At 44.1% G+C, this 19,553-nt stretch overlaps 1 protein-coding gene across 1 annotated transcript in view; it reads left to right on the forward strand.

The window, feature by feature from the left end:
- The window catches only part of heatr4 (HEAT repeat containing 4), a 69,142-nt gene extending 49,613 nt beyond the window's left edge, over window positions 1-19,529 (forward strand). Inside the window, exons 12-17 of the mRNA XM_087990171.1 lie at window positions 9,222-9,291; window positions 9,687-9,876; window positions 13,732-13,810; window positions 15,811-15,976; window positions 16,354-16,415; window positions 16,715-19,529. Coding sequence (XP_087846297.1) covers window positions 9,222-9,291; window positions 9,687-9,876; window positions 13,732-13,810; window positions 15,811-15,976; window positions 16,354-16,415; window positions 16,715-16,858 — 711 coding nt within the window. The 3' untranslated portion in view covers window positions 16,859-19,529. The remainder of the gene's footprint in view (window positions 1-9,221; window positions 9,292-9,686; window positions 9,877-13,731; window positions 13,811-15,810; window positions 15,977-16,353; window positions 16,416-16,714) is intronic.
- Window positions 19,530-19,553: the final 24 nt, after the last annotated feature.

Consider the following 19,553-nt stretch of genomic DNA (forward strand, 5'->3'; position numbering starts at 1 on the left):
ATTTTCTCGTACATCGGTGATGTCATTGGTGCAATTTCCCTAAGCTAGAAAGTTCCTTTAATGTTACTTCCAATCTTCATCCTTCTCTTACTTTTACTTGGTCAATGTCTCATTTCATGTCCCATTACATCTTCTGCTGATCTTACTACATCAACACTTTCCTTATTGAAATTTTCCCGTCTTCCTCTCTATCTCAGACCTGGCCTTTGGCTCCTTTTCGCACTCTCACCTTTAATTTCAGATTTGTTGTAGTTTTATTTCTATGGCCTAGAACCTGAACACATGCCCTCCAAATGAAAGAAAGACTGTTTAGGACTGAGACACAGAGGAAATACTTCACCCAGAGGCTGCTAAATCTTTGGAATTCTGTACTCCAAAAGGCCGTGTCAGTGATTAACTATCCTCAAGATAGTGATTCGATAGATTTCTGTGTGTTAAAGATTTCAAAAGATATGGGGATTGTGTGGAAATAAACTACTGAGGTAGAAGATCAACTCAGCGGAAGTGGGTACTGCAGATGCTCAAGATCAGAGTGGTGCTAGAAAAGCACAGCAGGTCAGGCAGCATCCGAGGAGCAGGAAATTCCCGATGAAGAGCATTTGCCTGAAACGTCGATATTCCTGCTCCTCAGATGCTGCCTGACCTGTTGTGCTTTTCCAGCACGACTCTAATCTTGAGGTAGAAGATCAGCCATGACCTAATTGAGTAGTGACACAGGCTCGAGGGCCAAATGACCTACTCCCATTAGCTATTTCCCACGTTTCTCAATGACCAAGTTGTTAACTTCTCGCAATGTGGATATGCCTGACCTGTCAACGTTCAAGCATTTATTATGACAGGGGTCAACTTCACTCGTGCTTCAGATGCAACAGCAGCACTCATGCATTCTCTATGCAAAGGCAACTTCATGCAATGGGGATTCTCATTCCAGTGAGAAACACCAAAACTTACTTTGCTGCTTGGTTCTGTCTGACTGCCTTGACATGAGGTGCTAAAGGTTAGTGACCTGCCTCCAAAATTCCCAAATCCAGTGATGAGCACCAAAAACAAATGTAGAGTACTTCAGGACCTTTCTCAGCTAAAAACAACTTTAAAACATTGTTAAAATGACAAATCCAATGAAGTTTCAGTTATAGATTCACAGACCTTTCGGTCCAACCGTAATCCCAAACTAAAATGGTCCCACCTGCCTGCATTTAGCCCATATCCCACCAAACACTTTTTATTCATGTACTTAACCAGATGTCTTTTAACCATTGTAACTATACCGGCATCCATTACTTCCTCAGGAAGTACATTCCACACACAAGTGTGTAGGAAGTTCTTTACGCAGGGGTGGTGGGTGCCTGGAGTGTGTTGCCAGCGGGGGTGTAGAGGTGGACACAATAGCATCATTTAAGATGTATCTAGACAGATACATGAAGGGGCAGGGAGCAGAAGGATACAGATCCTTAGAAAATGGATGACAGGTTTAGGTAGAGGATCTGCGTCAGTGCAGGCTTGGAGGGCCAAAGGGCCTGTCCTTGTGCTGTAATTTTCTTTGTTCTTTGAAACACTCTCTGTGTAAACAAAAAAAATTACTCCACATGTCTTTTTTAAATCTTTCTCCTCTCACCTTAAAAATGTATCTCCTAGTCTTGAAATCCCCCACCCTAAGGAAAGGTTCGCCAGGCTATGTCTAGTGGTAAAAGCTGACCAGTGCAGGCACAGCATCCACTAACCACTTTCTGTCACTAAGTGAAGCTGAAGACTTCAGTACAAGTTCAGAGCAACATTCAGTTCAGATAGAGACACCAGCTGACTATAAAGGTATAAACAAAGGAATTTATACAGGAGCCCTGGAGTGCATGTGGTTGTGAAGAGAGACTGAGAACAGGGGCTAGAATGGGGGAGCAGTTGTTGGGAGACAGAGAAGGATGTGGGGAGTAAGGTCTTGAAGATAGGCAGGCCACAGAACAGGCAGACAACATTAAACTGAAACTCACCATGTTAAGCAAATGTAGTCATGATTTTAATAGCAACTTTAAAGTGTAACAAAGGTAAATGAGTCAATTTTAAACAGGGACTTGCTGTGTAAGATTTCCCTGTGGAACAGAAGTAGACATTGCCAGTGACATCACCCAGTTCTTTTAGAGCTAAAAGAAGTTTTCAGAACTTTGACCTTCAAGTAGCTCTGTGGAATGAGTCTGCACTACTTTGTTACAGTAGGTATAATGGTGACCACTTAGAATGGGAACTGATGACGGAAAAGTCACCAAAAATACAGACCACATGAGATTGTATGGAGAAGCAAATCCATGACCATGAGTTTTTTGAAGAAGTAACAAAGAGAATTGATGAGGGCAGAGCGGTAGATGTGATCTATATGGACTTCAGTAAGGCGTTTGACAAGGTTCCCCGTGGGAGACTGATTAACAAGGTTAGATCTCATGGAATACAGGGAGAACTAGCCATTTGGATACAGAATTGGCTCAAATGTAGAAGACAGAGAGTGGTGGTGGAGGGTTGTTTTACAGACTGGAGGCCTGTGACCAGTGAAGTGTGTTGAAACTTTATTGCTGGAACAGCACAGCAGGTCAGGCAGCATCCAGGGAACAGGAGATTCGACGTTTCGGGCACAGGCCCTTCTTCAGGAATGAGCAGAGAGTGTTCAGCAGGAGAAGATAAAAGGTAGGGAGGAGGGACTTGGAGGAGGGGCGTTGGAAATTTGATAGGTGGAAAGAGGTCAAGGTGAGGGTGATAGGTCGGAGTAGGATGGAGGCGGAGAGGTCAAGAAGAAGACTGCAGGTCAGGAAGGCGGTGCCGGGCTGGAGGGATCCGGCTGAGACAAGGTGGGGGGAGGGGGGATGAAGAAACTGGTGAAGTCCAAGTTCATCCCCTGCGGTTGGAGGGTTCCCAGTCGGAAGATAAGACGCTCCTCCTCCGACCGTCGGGTTGTTGTGGTTTGGCGGTGGATGAGTCCAATGACAAGAACTCCCCACCTACGTTCGTGACACCACCCACGCCCTCCAACTCCTCCAGGATTTCCGCTTCCCCGGTCCCCAACGCCTCATCTTCACCATGGACATCCAGTCCCTGTACACCTCCATCCCCCATCACGAAGGACTCAAAGCACTCCGCTTCTTCCTTTCCCGCCGTACCACCCAGTACCCTTCCACCGACACCCTCCTTCGACTGACCGAACTGGTCCTCACCCTGAACAACTTTTCTTTCCAATCCTCCCACTTTCTCCAAACAAAAGGAGTCGCCATGGGCACCCGCATGGGCCCCAGCTATGCCTGCCTCTTCGTAGGGTATGTGGAACAATCCATCTTCCGCAACTACACTGGCCCCACCCCCCATCTTTTCCTTCGCTACATTGATGACTGTATCGGCGCTACCTCGTGCTCCCACGAGGAGGTTGAACAGTTCATCCACTACACTAACACCTTCCACCCCGACCTCAAATTCACCTGGATGTCTCGGACTCCTCCCTCCCCTTCCTAGACCTTTCTGTTTCTATCTCAGGCGACCGAATCAACACGGACATCTACTACAAACCAACCGACTCCCACAGCTACCTGGACTACACCTCCTCCCATCCTGCCCCCTGTAAAAACGCCATCCCATTCTCCCAATTCCTTCGTCTCCGCCGCATCTGCTCCCAGGAGGACCAGTTCAAAATACGTACAACACAGATGGCCTCCTTCTTCAAGGACCGCAATTTCCCCCCCGACGTGGTCGACGGTGCCCTCCAACGCATCTCCTCCACTTCCCGCTCCTCCGCCCTTGAGCCCCGCCCCTCCAACCGCCACCAGGACAGAACCCCACTGGTCCTCACCTACCACCCCACCAATCTCCATGTACAGCGCATCATCCGCCGTCACTTCCGCCACCTCCAAACAGACCCCAGCACCAAGGATATATTTCCCTCCCCTCCCCTATCAGCTTTCCGTAGAGACCACTCCCTCCGCGACTCCCTTGTCAGATCCACACCCTCCACCGACCCAACCTCCACTCCCGGCACCTTCCCTTGCAACCGCAGGAGGTGCAACACTTGCGCCCACACCTCCCCCCTCACTTCTCTCCAAGGCCCCAAAGGAAACTTCCATATCCGCCACAGATTCACCTGCACCTCCACCCACATCATCTACTGCATCCGCTGCAGCCGGTGTGGCCTCCTCTATATTGGGGAGACAGGCTGCCTACTTGCGGAGCGATTCAGAGAGCACCTCTGGGCCACCCGGACGAACCAACCCAACCAACCTGTAGCACAGCATTTCAACTCCCCCTCCCACTCCACCGAGGATATGCAGGTCATTGGACTCATCCACCGCCAAACCACAACAACCCGACGGTCGGAGGAGGAGCGTCTTATCTTCCGACTGGGAACCCTCCAACCGCAGGGGATGAACTTGGACTTCACCAGTTTCTTCATCCCCCCTCCCCCCACCTTGTCTCAGCCGGATCCCTCCAGCCCGGCACCGCCTTCCTGACCTGCAGTCTTCTTCTTGACCTCTCCGCCTCCATCCTACTCCGACCTATCACCCTCACCTTGACCTCTTTCCACCTATCACATTTCCAACGCCCCTCCTCCAAGTCCCTCCTCCCTACCTTTTATCTTCTCCTGCTGAACACTCTCTGCTCATTCCTGAAGAAGGGCCTGTGCCCGAAACGTCGAATCTCCTGTTCCCTGGATGCTGCCTGACCTGCTGTGCTGTTCCAGCAATAAAGTTTCAACTTTGATCTCCAGCATCTGCAGACCTCACTTTCACCAGTGAAGTGTCACAAGGACCGGTGCTGGGCCCTCTACTTTCTGTCATTTACGTAAATGATTTGGATGCGAGCATAAGAGGTACAGTTAGTAAGTTTGCAGATGACACCAAAATTGGAGGTGTAGTGGACAGCAAAAACGGTTACCTTAGATTACAACAGGATCTTGACCAGATGGGCCAATGGGCTGAGAAGTGGCAGATGGAGTTTAATTCAGATAAATTCAAGGTGCTGCATTTTGGGAAAGCAAATCTTAGCAGGACTTATACACTTGATGGTAAGGTCCTAGGGAGTGTTGCTGAACAAAGAGACCTTGGAATGCAGGTTCGTAGCTACTTGAAAGTGGAGTCGCAGGTAGATAGGATAGTGAAGAAGGCATTTGGTATGCTTTCTTTTGTTGGTCAGAGTATTGAGTACAGGAGTTGGGAGGTCATGTTGCAGTTGTACAGGACATTGGTTAGGCCACTGTTAGAATATTGCGTGCAATTCTGGTCTCCTTCCTATCGGAAAGATGTTGTGAAACTTGAAAGAGTTCAGAAAAGATTTACAAGGATGTTGCCAGTGTTGGAGGATTTGAGCTATAGGGAGAGGCTGAACAGGCTGGGGCTGTTTTCCCCGGAGCATCGGAGGTTGAGGGGTGACCTTATAGAGGGTTACAAAATTATGAGGGGCATGGATAGGGTAAATAGGCAAAGTCTTTTCCCTGGGGTCAGGGAGTCCAGCACTAGAGGGCATAGGTTTAGGGTGAGAGGGGAAAGATATAAAAGAGACCTAAGGGGCAACTTTTTCACACAGAGGGTGGTATGGGTATGGAATGAGCTGCCAGAGGAAGTGGTGGAGGCTGTTACAATTGCAAAATTTAAGAGGCATTTGGATGGGTATATGAATAGGAAGGGTTTGGAGGGATATGGGCCGGGTGCTGGCAGGTGGGACTAGATTGGGTTGGGATATCTGGTTGGCATGGATGAGTTGGACTGAAGAGTCTGTTTCTGTGCTGTACATCTCTATGACTCTGTGACCTGTGAAATTTGTACTATATAAATATGTTTAAAGTTATCTTAGGTTGCTGGCTCACAAGTCCATTTTTAACTGAAATAAAGAACTACGGATGCTGAAGATCTGAAACTGAAGCAAACAGAAATTGTTGGAGAAAACCAACAGGTTTAGCAGCAACTCTGTTTTCAACCTCTGCTCCTCCATCTAACCCCATGACCCTTGATAGCTCCTGTGTGACTAGTGCGGCTTGCCCAGCCCACGGTCCACCATCCTTTGTCCTTGCACCCTTCATTCTAGCTCATCCAGTATCCACGAAGGACAGACCTCAGGCTCTATGCTGAGATTAAATATAGCTCTTAAATATACGTTGATAAATTCGATCTTTTAGAAAAAACACCCTCAGTGATAAATCTTACTCACTACATATAATTTCTTTCAAATACTTAATCCCTTATGAAAAAAAAGACAAGACTTAATAAGCAATTAGAACCGTCAACTAAATTGTGAACTGACAGATACTACACATTGATAATAGCATGTGAAATCAGTCATGCAGCAATGACTCAATAAGGACAGTCTTCAGGCTTGTATCATAGAGAGTAAATTGCACATTTTTTGTTTAACACTGCAGACACTTTCTACAATATTTAAATGCCCTTGACAGCTTGCTTGACCATGTCAATCTCAATGATTTTATCTATGATTAATGCACATTCATGTGCCCTTTGGTGTTGCTAAATGTAGACCTTGCCTCTCCCAATGATTACCTGACACTTTATCAAAGGTGCTCTGGACCACAACCAAATTGGTACCTCACTTGTCCAAAAGGGTACCCTTTCTCTCCAAAGATCTGTGGTTAGTTTAGACCAGGTCTTATGAGACTAAAAATGCACAAGCTGCATTTTGGACATCCCATGAGTGAAAATGAGATTTGCCTTTCAGAAAATGCAGCCTCCCCTGTGAACCTGCCAGCTGATGACAGCAAGGGACAGACTTTCAGATTCCTGCCTCAGGTACCATTGTCACGGAAGACAGTCAGCCTTTCCATCTGTACAAAGATTCAGCCCAATGAGGAAATTGTTGTATCTCCCCACTGGCAATTTTTTCAATAAAATAGGCAGATGCATGACAGACCAAATTTAATGCTATGTAACGGGAACTGATGCATTTTTAAAGAAAAATATGAGGAGAGGAATATTAGTAAACTTAAAGGATACAATTTTAAAAGAGAATGCAAAACTGAGCTCTGGGATTTATGTACAAAAACCAGTGAAGGCGGTAGGACATGTCAAGATGACTTTTCTAAAAAACAAACAAAATCATATTGCAATCATGTGTAGAGAAATAGAATCCAAAATGAAAGATGCTATGCTTAATATTAGTTTGGCCTCAGTAGGAACATTGTTTTCAATTAAGGGCACCACACTTCAAGAATGATGTCAAGGCCTTGGAGTGGGTGCAGAGAACTTTTACTGGAAACATACCAGCAATGAGGACATCAGTCATGGAGAGATTTGAGGTTGGAGTAGAGGAAGGACCGAGTAAAGGTATTCAAAGTTGTACGAAGTATTGATGGCACAGATGAAAGCTGTTTCTATTAGCAGAAAGATTAGATTAGATTAGATTGCTAAAAATCCAGAGGAGGTGAGGCAGAGAATTTATCATTTTTACACAATGAGTTGCAATCTTGAATGCACTGCCTAAAAGGATGGGTGAAGAAGAAAAAGCCTTTAAAAGGAAATTGGATGTTAGCTGAAATTGAAAAAAAAATTTCCTGACTGTGGGGTAGGGGCATATGAGTTGGGGTAAGGGATATATGTGGTGGTGATGTGGAGCTTTTGGAGAGCTCTTTGAAACAGCCAGTATTGGTATGATGGCCTCCTTCCGTATCGCTTAATCCTTTGCAAATAATTTTTCAGTGTTGCTTCTGGATTTTACCACCTGTGCTCACCTCGGGCCATGTGGAGTGCTGAATGAGTCAATTATTATCAGGTTGATTACCCAATAATTAATGGGCCTGGTATCTGTTTATGTTTAAAGCTAGCCTTGAATAATTAATGGCCCAGAATATAACATCAAATACACAGCAGACAGCATCCAATCACTCTTATCCATTCTGTACATCTGAACCTTATTTAGAACATATAACGTGGAAGAATACAGCGCAGTACAGGCCCTTTGGCCCTCGATGTTGCGCCGATCCAAGCCCACCTAACCTACACTAGCCCACTATCCTCCATATGCCTATCCAATGCCCGCTTAAATGCCCATAATGAGGGAGAGTCCACCACTGCTACTGGCAGGGCATTCCATGAACTCACGACTCGCTGAGTAAAGAACCTACCCCTAACATCTGTCCTATACCTACCCCCCCTTAATTTAAAGCTATGCCCCCTTGTAATAGCTGACTCCATACGTGGAAAAAGATTCTCACTGTCGACCCTATCTAAACCCCTAATCATCTTGTACACCTTTATCAAGTCACCCCTAAACCTTCTTTTCTCCAATGAAAACAACCCCAAGTGCCTCAGCCTTTCCTCATACGATCTTTCTACCATACCAGGCAACATCCTGGTAAACCTCTGCACCCGTTCCAGTGCCTCCACATCCTTCCTATAGTATGGCGACCAAAACTGCACACAATACTCCAGATGCGGCCGCACCAGAGTCTTATACAACTGCAACATGACCTCAGTACTCCGGAACTCAATTCCTCTACCAATAAAAGCCAGTACGCCATATGCCTTCTTCACCGCACTATTTACCTGGGTGGCAACTTTCAAAGATCTGTGTACATGGACACCAAGATCCCTCTGCTCATCCACACTACCAAGTATCCGACCATTAGCCCAGTACCCCATCTTTTTGTTACTCTTACCAAAGTGAATCACCTCACACTTAGCTACATTGAACTCCATTTGCCACCTTTCTGCCCAGTTCTGCAGCTAATTTGTATCAGAGATGAGCTTGAATTACTCATGCTTCTTGTAAGCAAATGGCTCATCACTTTTTCAAAGGGGAATTAGGATTGAGTAATAAATGCCAGCCTAGCCAGTAACATCCATATCCTGTAAATGAATTAAAAAAGTAAAGTTAATCTGTTGTTTGGCGCCAAATTGAGTTAAATTATTGAAAGCACGAACTCTTGTACCTATGATAACTGACCTGACCTCTCATTGGGGTGGAGATAGTTATACTGCAGTGAACCGTTGTGTCCTGGGCTGAGCATGAGTAAAAGACCCAGCCTTTCAGATCCTGATTACTTTCTGATGGTAGGGATCAGTGACCAAGATTCATTATGAGGTCTGGGCTCTGACTTCCATCTATTGATTCCAGTCAGAACATTGAAGGGAGTGTTCCTTCCATTGGATGAGTTTGCCAACGTCCATTGTTCTCCATCAAGGGCCACCTCCTTGAGGGCAGGGCAGAGTAAACCCCAAGTACATTGAGCAACTCTTTTATACTGTCTACAGGTCCTTCATCATCTGGTGCGACTGATGCAGTCTGATCACATCTGGAAAATCAAGGCATATGCAATCAAAGGTAGGTGTCTCTGCTTCACCCTTACTTGGTAATTACATATGCCACGTTAGTTTTATTGTTCAATTCAATACTTGGTCTGCAAATTTGTCAAATGGAATGTCTGCTTGCATGACTTCCCAATGGGTTTGTAATTCCCAAGGGTGACCTTCTGATGGGTTTGTAATCGTGATGAAATCCTCTCTAATTAGTTTACAATTCCAGTTTATAATTTCAGTCTCTCTACTTGGTTTGCCATTTTTACATGTTACTCCCTGATAGTCTGATGTGACTTGCTGCAGGAGTGCAGTACTGAGCGTATTTGGTGGGAGTAATGTTACTGTATTGAGGCTGAGATTATGATATTCTCTATTTTCTTTTCCATGCTGATTCACCAAACCTAAACCCTGATGGAGAAGCTTTAGGAGCCATTGGTCATGTGACTGAGCAGCTGAAGAATTTGCTTCTGTGGGCACTCCATTACGAGCAAGAGCCTGGCATCCGAATGGAAGCCTGTAACAGTATTGTGTCTCTGAACCTGAATGATGCTCATGTGCAGAATGTCTTAAGAGAGCAGCTTCTGGTGGAGCCCGATCCACTTATCCGTGAGTAAGTTAACAAACTGCGGCTATTGGTGCAGTGAGAACTGTGCATAATGCTCCACTTAGTGGACAAGAAGAAGCTTGGTTTCTTTACAGCTACCTTGGTACATGTCTGTGTACATGCCTGCTGTGTGGTTGTGTCCATGCATCTTTATGGTTGTTTACCTGTGTGTTTGATGGTGTGTTTATATACATGTGCGTGCTTGCCAGTTTTAGACTGCATGTTTATTTTGTTAAGTCAAACATACAGCATAGATGCATGTCAGATGGCACAGCTATTGGCATTTCTTTACCACACAAATATTTTTTGTTTGTTTTCCATTTTACATTTTGGTCTGATCGTCCTTAGTGTAACATGGCCACAACGCATGCGTAGAGCAATGACTGAGCAACTAAACACAACAGAACTCTGACCCTATCATGGGAAACCTCTGCATATGCATTGAATGGCTCCATGGTCCACACACAGTGCCATTGTCATTTGTACATTAGCCACTGATGAGGGGGGAGGCTGAGGTTCCTGTTAGGGGGCTGGTGGAAGGATATGACTTTTCTCATGTAATTGAAGTTGTTGTTAAAATTGTAAACTCGATTCAAGTAAAAGCCCTTCAGCATGACAAACTCAATGCTGTCTACAATGAACTAATCCTACACAATGATGACAGTTGGTTAAGTCGAGGGATGATCCTATAGAGAATTTTAGATATAATTCCTGGAATGTCACTTTGTTAGCTCAAGGAATGAAATATGCAATGAGCTACCAAACAATGCATGATTGCTCAACTTCAAATTCCTTACAGATATAACATCAAAACTAAATGAGCTGAGCTGTGAACTTAAGGGAAAGGATAGAGATTTAGCCTGTCTGATCAGAATTGAATTGAAACTGGGTCTGCAGTCTTCTCAATACTTAAACAAAATGCTGCAATTCTCAAAATGTGGAGAAAATAATATGGAGGTAATTACTATGTAGAATGTTATTGAGTTGGGTATCAGGTCAGGGAACAGTGATGTTTGGGGATTTGTAAACCAATCTATCATTTTGTGCTTTTTTAAAGCAAAAGCTTACTTTGACCCCTCTGCAAAACAGTGTTCTCCCAAATAAAGGTAATCAAGTCCAAATATTGCATCTATCTCTCAGATATCCAGTTGGTGGACAATACACCACTAGCAGCCTCAAAGTAAAAGCCAGACTTAAAGGCACTGGCAGCTGATGTATAGTCACAGTCTCACTGAGACTCAGTAAGGACAAAATGAATAATTACAGATACTTGGTTTTCTCAGCGGTAGTTGTAGTGGGAGGAGCAACAGCAAGGACCAGAGGCCTGATGGGAAGATAGGAGTACATTTTAAAAACTTATCTCAGGAGTTCAGCGTTCATCAATTTCTCAGCGGCACTTGCAGTGGGAGGAGGGACAGTGAGGACCAGAGGGCCAATGGGAAGGTAGGAGTCAGGTTTAAAAACTTATCTCATGTACAGATGGAGTGCACACTGAGCACAAGCGGACATGGGACTGCTGGGTAAGTGAGGCTTTATATTTGGGTGGCTGCTAGGATATTAACCTCTAGTTCAGGTTAAGACCATCCTGTTTGTAGAGGTCCCACCTACCCCAGAGAGAGCCCCGATTATCCAGAAATGCAAAACCCTCCCTCTTGCACCATCCCTGTTGCCATGTGTTCAACTTCTCTCTCTCCCTATTCCTCGCCTCATTAGCACGTGATCTAGGATAGATGTCAGAGGCAGTTTCTTTACTCAGAGTATTACGGACGTGGAATGCACTGCCTGCAGCAGTTGTAGACTCGGCAACTTTCAGGGCATTTAAATGCTCATTGGATAGGCATATGGACAAGAATGGAATAGTGTAGGTTAGATGGGCTTCAGATTGGTTTCACAAGACGGCACAACATTGAGGCCCGAAGGGCCTGTACTGTGCTGTGATGTTCATACTTGGCACTAAAAATAAACTGTTTATTCTGTATTTTATGAGGGGTATGATCTGGGTTGCACTTAAGTTCAAAAAAAGGTTGGAGACTCCTGGTGTATGTGATGCACATTGTTGCTACTGAGCATTGGTGGTGCAGGGAGTGGATACTTGACATGGTGCCAGTTGAGTGGGCTGCTTTGTCCCGGATGGCATTGATCTTCTTGAGTGTTGTCAGAAATGCTGCCTGACCTGCTGAAAATTTTCAGTACTGTTGGATTTCACTTCAGGTTTTGCTTGTCTCACCATTAACTACATCTGCTATATCCTTCAAGGTATGGCAAGTCGGTCAGGACAGGTGAGACCAAGCCTCTCTTAGTCATGGGTATTGAAGTATTCCCCCTCTCGTCTTGCCTCCGTTCAGATGGCATTCTTTACCCTTTCCACCCTTGGTGCCTTTCCAAGTTGAACTCAGGATGAAGAGCATTGAGCAGGTTGGCTAGTAAGTGATTTCCTTGTGCATGTTTGACTTGATGTCATGAGACTTCCTGAGGTCTGCAGTCAATGTTGAGGATTCCCAGGACCATCCTGACTGTATACCATTATACTGTCACTTCTGGGGATTCTCACTTTCTATTTGCTGAAAGTTATGATTCGGTGGCTTATGGCAGACTGTCAGACTGTTACTGAACTATCCTGAGGGAGTTGCTCTGTCAATTTTGGCACAAATCTGCAGTGGACTTTGCAGGTAAATAAATGTGACTAGTTTTTCTGTTTCTGGTGCCAGTTGTTTAATCTAACTTTATTCTTTTTAGATGTTTTCAATGTAGATTTCTAGGGGTGTCGGTGAGGATTGATGCATATACGGGAGGGTTTGTCTCTTTGTACATGTGCATGTGAGGGAGAAGGAAGGTGAGGTCTGCAGATGCTGGAGATCAGAGCTGAAAATGTGTTGCTGGAAAAGCGCAGCAGGTCAGGCAGCATCCAGGGAACAGGAGAATCGACGTTTCGGGCACAAGCCCTTCTTGTGTAGGTTAGGGTCATGCTTGTGAAAGAGTCCGTGCTTGTCTGTGTAGGGGTCATGCCTATCTGGTTTGGAGGGGCTTTGTTCATGTGTGAAGTGTGCTTGCATAGGCGAGAGGAAGGATTTGATTTGATTTATTATTGCCCCCTATACTGAGATAGTGAAAAGTGTTTTGTGTCCTAACCAGACAATACATACCTTATGTAAGTACATCAGGGTAATAGAACAGAATGCAGAATATAGTGTTACAGCTATGGAGAAGGTGCAGAGCAAGATCAACTCTAATATATGAGCAGTCATTGATGAGCCTGATAACGGCGGGGAAGGAGCGGTTTGCAAACTTTTTTGTCTCTGCTGCCTGACGTACCATAGCAGGAGTGCAGTGAAAAACGTCACCATTTCCACGGACTCCATGGACTCCAATCAAGTCTCAGCTCCAGCCACAGTAGGAAGATATTGGAATTCTGGATACTGTGATGAAGGTAAACTATTGAAGCTCAGCCTTCTTGACCTGATTGCAGTGATTGACATTGTTGACTGTAGATCCTCCCCATCATCTGTCCTTTGGTCTCCAGCTATCTGAGGTTGGTCTTGATTCCAGAGTCAGGATTCAGTTAAGGTGAGGGCAATCATTTCCTTCAGCACCACAACTTCTCGAGTCATACAATTCCTAGTGTGCTAAGAGAGGCCATTTGTATGTGTTAACGTGTGTCTGAAGGGGTGGCTATTTTATGCATGTGTCTCTTTGAACGTTGTGTAGGAATAACACAAAGAATCAGTTTAACGTTGCTAATAAGTCTTCGCCCATATGGGAGTGCTACCCACTACTACATCTTCTTAGTCAGCTTAGGAAAGAAGTGTACTCCTTCGTTTGGAATGTCATAGATATTGACTGTTTTGTAATTTTATCCCCTAGAGATGTGAGGTTAGCACTACAGAGGCTAGGGGGAAGCAGTGAAGTCACTGAAGGGATGCTGCCAAAAATCAAACAACAGGTAAAAACTTCAAACACATTTTTACATCTCTCACTACAGCAGAACTCAGAGCAATTTTTAAAAAAATTCACTGATGGGATGTGGGTGTCTCTGGCTAGGCCAGCATTTATCCACATAACTTCCTCCGGGTGATTAAAAGTCAACTACGTTGCTGTGGGTCTGGAGTCATATGTAGGCCAGCCCAGGTAAGGATGATAGATTTCCTTCCCTAAAGGATATTAGTGAACTAGAAAGATTTTTCTGGCAATTGACAATGGTTTTAGGTCATTAGACCCGTCACTTGATATTCTTTATTGAATTCAAATTCAACCATCTGCCATGGTGGGTTTTGAACCCAGGCAGGAATTACATGTACCATTAATATCACCGGGCCATTTTTTCGGAAAATACATTGGCATCTAAATGATGTGTCGGACAAACGCCATTCAGCCCATCAAGTCCCTGAGATGCCAATTCCTGTTCCTATCAGTATTTTGGCCTTTAATTAGAGAAGACTAGTGACAACTGTACAGAGAATTGGTATGACCAGACCTGGGGGATATATTGGAAATGGTTCAGGGAAGGTTTATGAGGCGGATTCCTGTTTAAAGGGGATTTGCTTATGAGGAAAGGTTGAGGCCACACCAATTAGAAATTGGAAGGGTGATCTTATTGAAAAGTGAAAGATTCTGAGGGGGCTTGGCAGGGTAGGTGCTGAGTGATGTTCCCCTTGTGGGAAGAGTCTAAACCTACAGCCACCGTCAATAAGAGGTCCTCATTAAAGACTGAGAAGAGGAGGAATTTCTTCTCTGCAGTCAATAGCCTTATGAACTTCTTTTCCTCAGAGAGCAGTGGAGGCTAGTCCATTGTCTAATTCTGCCTCGAGTATGATCAGACTTTTGATTTATAAGAGATTTGAGAGTATTGGGAGTCAGGCAGGAAAGTGGAGTTGAGAGCACAATCAATCAAGCCACATAAAAGAAAGTACAGGTACTGCAAGTGCTGTAAATCTGATATAAGACCAGCAGGTCTGGCAGCATCTGTGGAGAGTAACCAAATTTCCTTTTCAAATTTGATATAGAGTCTTACTGGACTTGAAGCATTAACTCTTCTGTCAATCCACAGATGCTGCCAGACTTGCCGAGTTTCTTCAGCATTTTGTTTTCATTTCAGGTCGGTCAAGATTGTATTGCATAGTGGAGTGGGTATGAGGGACCGAATGTCGTCCTCCTGTCTTGATTAAGGTGTCCTTTTGCTCAAATCCCTTCGTACCTTTTCCCAAATAATCATAGGATTTCCAATGGCTTGACAGTCACTATCCCAGTGTAGATGGCAGTTACACAAGAAAACCTAATGGAATTCCCATCGTAGCAGATGGCTGAGGAATTGCCTGGGAAGTTGATTATTTTGCTTAGCAATTCCCCTATGCCTGGAACCTTCTGGAAACCTGCATTTAATTTCATTAGAATCAGTCAAATTCCCGGTATATGACTAGTTTAGACCAGAAGTCTGTCTAACCTAAGGTTCTCACACAAGCAACTACCCTTCCCTCAGACAACCCCAGGACCTAATATCTCCCTTCCACTTCCCTCACATCATACCCAAAGGAACTGATCACTCGCTTTGGACACAGAAACTGACCTCTCTTCATTCTTTCACCCCAGTACAAGCTCCTCCCTTCCCTAATTCACACCCATCAATACCACCACAACCCTGACACCTGCACTATCCCAACAGGCCTGATTTCTCCATCCACTCCAACCTACCCTAAACACTGCATCACTTACCTTGCCAGTTCAGCAGTGTAGAGGTAGCTTTACTCTGTATGTAACCCTGTGCTGTATCTGTCCTGGGAGACTTTGAGGGGGGGGGGGGTGTAGAGCGAGCTTTACTTTCAGCTTAGAAGAGTAAAGGAAGCTCAACTGAAATTAGGCCCCATGCTACCCCTGTTCTGGGCGTGTTTGTTTGGAAAGCACTTTGTGTTGATGGAGTAACATGTTTGGTTAATTCACTTTTAACAGATCAACACACTATGTCAGAAAGATGTTGTCATTTGGAAGCTGCTGAGGCTGGAGATGGTGAAGTTGGATATTGCCCAGCAGATTCAGTGGATCAATCTCAAGAGACAACCGGAACACCTAACAGCCCTGCGTGAACAGATCGAGCACCTGAACAAGAGTGTGATTGGTGTGCAAGAGGAGTAGATTCAGAGATGATGACAGGGTGTGGGGATCTGGGAGAAACAAGACTGTCAATGGACTAAACAAGTGCTGATAGGGGTTCGTGAGCTATTGGAATCAGGTTTGGAGTCATTTCAAATATCCCCTAACCACTCAAGTCAGTAAGTCACCAGATTATCATTTTGGACTTGGGGGTGGTTTAGAGATCAGGTACCACACTGAAATAAAATTCAGGCTTGGAGTGAAGGGCATCGAGTTAAAAACTTAGGTCTTGATTGGTTGATGGTGTTGGTGTGGGAACAAGCCATCAGTGTAATGGTAGTTAGCACAGTGCAAAGAAGCAGGTGAGTGCATTGAGAAACTGACTCTCGCTCTCTGTTCCAGCTCCCCGTCTTCCTTCGACAGAGATCAACTTTGAAGATAAGGAATGCGAGGCTGAAATTGAGGTAGCTGACCATTACACTGGGAGTGTTCATAAGCTGTGATTGAACACCTAACTCTTCCACCCTCTTAATCCCTTTTACACCTCCCCCAAGAAGGCAGACATGTCAGTCCGTGACTTCTATCCTCCTGTCCCTGATCCTGACTTCAGTTCAATTCAACCCAGATTGGGAACAGAGTTCCAGCCAGCTTCATAGTCAGGCGGCTGCTCTCTAGGGGGGGGGGGGGGGGGGGGAGAGAATTTTGTTTTCTTTAATTCCCCCCGTCCCTGCTGTTGTGAACTTTGCTTATCTTTTTGTTGCAGTCGGTTCTGGACAGCTCCACTCCAGCAGCCTTACAGCTGACAAAGGAAAACCAGTTGGTCAGGTGCCAGAGGAATGGGGAGTGGCAAACACTCACTGAGGAGGAACTGCACTATTCCAGAGCGCTGAGGGAGGGCAAGCTATAGGAGCCTGTCAGCCATAAAATGGGCAACAGCCAATTAGGAAAAACAAAGCATCGATGAGTCACCTTGCACTTGGAGAAAGTTAAATTTAATAAATAAACCAGAAATAATAGCTGAAATAATGTATGTAGGAATAATTTGCTTTTACAAACAGATCCTTCAAATCTTTATAAAGTTTAATGGAGCATACACTTCATCAGTGGATCAATAACCAGGGTTAATCACTTCAAATAATCAACAAGCAAATTAGGATGTTCTTTATGGTGTTGTGAAGGCTGATGGAATCGGATTAATAAAGGTGGGTGAGGCAAAAGTTGGGGAGTGGTACTAAAATGAACAGCTCCATGAACTGGTACTTGCAGTGCACTGAATAGTCTCTTACATTTTAACAACGGATAGTTGTGTTCATAGAATCCTTACAGCATGGAAACATGCCATTTGGCCCAACAAGTCCACACTGATCCTCTAAACAGTATCCTACCCAGACTCATTTCCCTACACTATTAGTCTACATTTACCCATCGCTAATGCATCTAACCTACACATCCATAAACACAAGGTGAATTGACCATGCTAACATCACCCATAACTTGCACATCTGTGGGAGCAAACCCATGGGGAGAATTTGCAAAATCCACACAGACAGTCGCCAGAGGGTGGAATTGAACCCAGGTTCTTATTCTCACGAGGCAGCTGTGCTAACCACTAAGTCACCTCTACTACTGGTTCTTCCAATCAATAGTAGTTAATCAATTAGTTAAGACTTGCCTATCAATGGAAATATCTCTAGAAACTGTGTTTCACACCCCTACTATTCTGTCTGCAACTGTGGTAGACTTGACCATTTAAATGCCCTTAAAGTTGGCATCAGATAGGCAAATGGACGAGAATGGAATTTTGTGGGTTAGATGGGCCTTAGATTGGTTTCACAGGTCAGCGCAACATCGAGAGCCGAAGGGCCTGTACTGTGCTGTAATGTTCTAAACAGTCTCCTCTTCGTCGTCGTTCTAGTGGAACGATTTTCCATCTGGTATATATGGGAGGAATTACTCCCTTTTTTTAAAATTCATCATTCAGTGATACAGAACTTGGGTATTACTTAAAAGCTTGGACAAATGTAGGTTGCTTTTCTTTTTACACTCTTCAGGATTAGATTAGATTAGATTAGATTATTTACAAGAATGCTAATTCGAGGAGAAAACCAACATTTATATTGTAAAACAGGACAGCGATTTGGCAGGTAGTGGTATTGCCATGGAGAATACATCCATTAATGCTGATGACAGTTAGCAGCATGGATTTGTTACTCTTAGTCCATTTTGTTAAATTCAAACAGGTACAGTACATTGTCTGTAAAGCACAACACCCTGCATATTGATATGTAGCTTCCAGTACACATTGTCAGTGAGGCATACTCTAACTGTGCTAAAATCGGCTGTCAGCATAATTCCTTGCAGATTCAGGATTATCCAGTCTTTATGCAAAGGGACACATACTGTGAATTACTTGGTGCAGAAACAACGGTTCAGTTGTGACATGTTTTGGGTAATTGTTCTTCTGTATAAAAAGTGTCAAGTTATTTAAAACATTTGTACCAATTTAAAAACTGTAATGTCAAGGAAATGTTTTGTTTTCTGACTTTCAGCTTAATGGACTGGTAACTATTTAAGATAATGATGGATTAATTTAATATTGCAATGGGGCAAGCACCCCACACAGACAGAATCGATGTTACTGTCTAAGTGGATGACCTCAAAGGAATTGGCAATAATGAAAAGAAATCCTTAAATCCAACCTCAAGGAACCTTTGATCAAACGAAAATGACATCATTATCTCAGTTTTGTATTTTGCAGAAGAGGTAAATCTTAATGTTCCAATTCATCCAGAGACGTTCAGAGAAGAGCTATTAAACAAGCTCCAAGTTTCAAAAGCACTTTAACTAGAAAAAGGCAGAGTTCAGTCCATTTCATTGAATCACGAGACAATAGCAGATATAATTTGTATTAGATTAATTACAGAGTAGTGGGGGAAATGTGTGCATAGGCATAAATTAGTTTAGGTTTCAGGATTTTGTTTTCCCCTTCTTTCAGAACATGGTCCATAAATTAGAAACCCTACCTCCTGCCTTGGTTACAAACGTATCTCAATCAAATACAACAAAGTGACTTTACAAAGGTGGTGGTCAGCCTCTCTAACTGGAGGGTATTTTGCCAAATTAGATGATAATGGTTTCCCAGCAAACTCCAAAAAGCTGCTAATAAAGTGGGAGGGAGACGTGAAATGTAATCAAATCTGTGATGGGTCCAAACCAGTTTTAATCTTAGAGAATAGGCCGGAAGTAAAGCAGACCTTCTTCACAGTAGTCAAGAGGAATGCATTGCCTGAGAGGATGAAGCAGGCAAATTCAATTACAACATTCAAACGCGAATTAGACTATTATCTGAAAAGAAAGAAAGTGCAAGGTTACAGCAGAATGACAAAAATAAATTGCTCATAAAAGAGCCAGTAAAGAACAATTCTGTGATCTGTGTAGTCTTTGTGAAGCTCCAAATATTGTGTACCTCCCCATTACAGGTGTTTATCTGTTGTGTAGCTCATGTATGAAACAGTCTGCAGGTGGTAGGCCAGTTGAATGGGACAGGTTAAGTTCAACTGATAAGCTATTCCAGTCCATTTTGAACATTAAAAACCAAGGGA

This window comes from Chiloscyllium plagiosum, unplaced genomic scaffold (genome assembly GCF_037043375.1).
Source record: "Chiloscyllium plagiosum isolate Xiang-an unplaced genomic scaffold, Cpla_swu_hap1 HiC_scaffold_8, whole genome shotgun sequence".
NCBI classification, from domain to species: Eukaryota; Metazoa; Chordata; class Chondrichthyes; order Orectolobiformes; family Hemiscylliidae; genus Chiloscyllium; species Chiloscyllium plagiosum.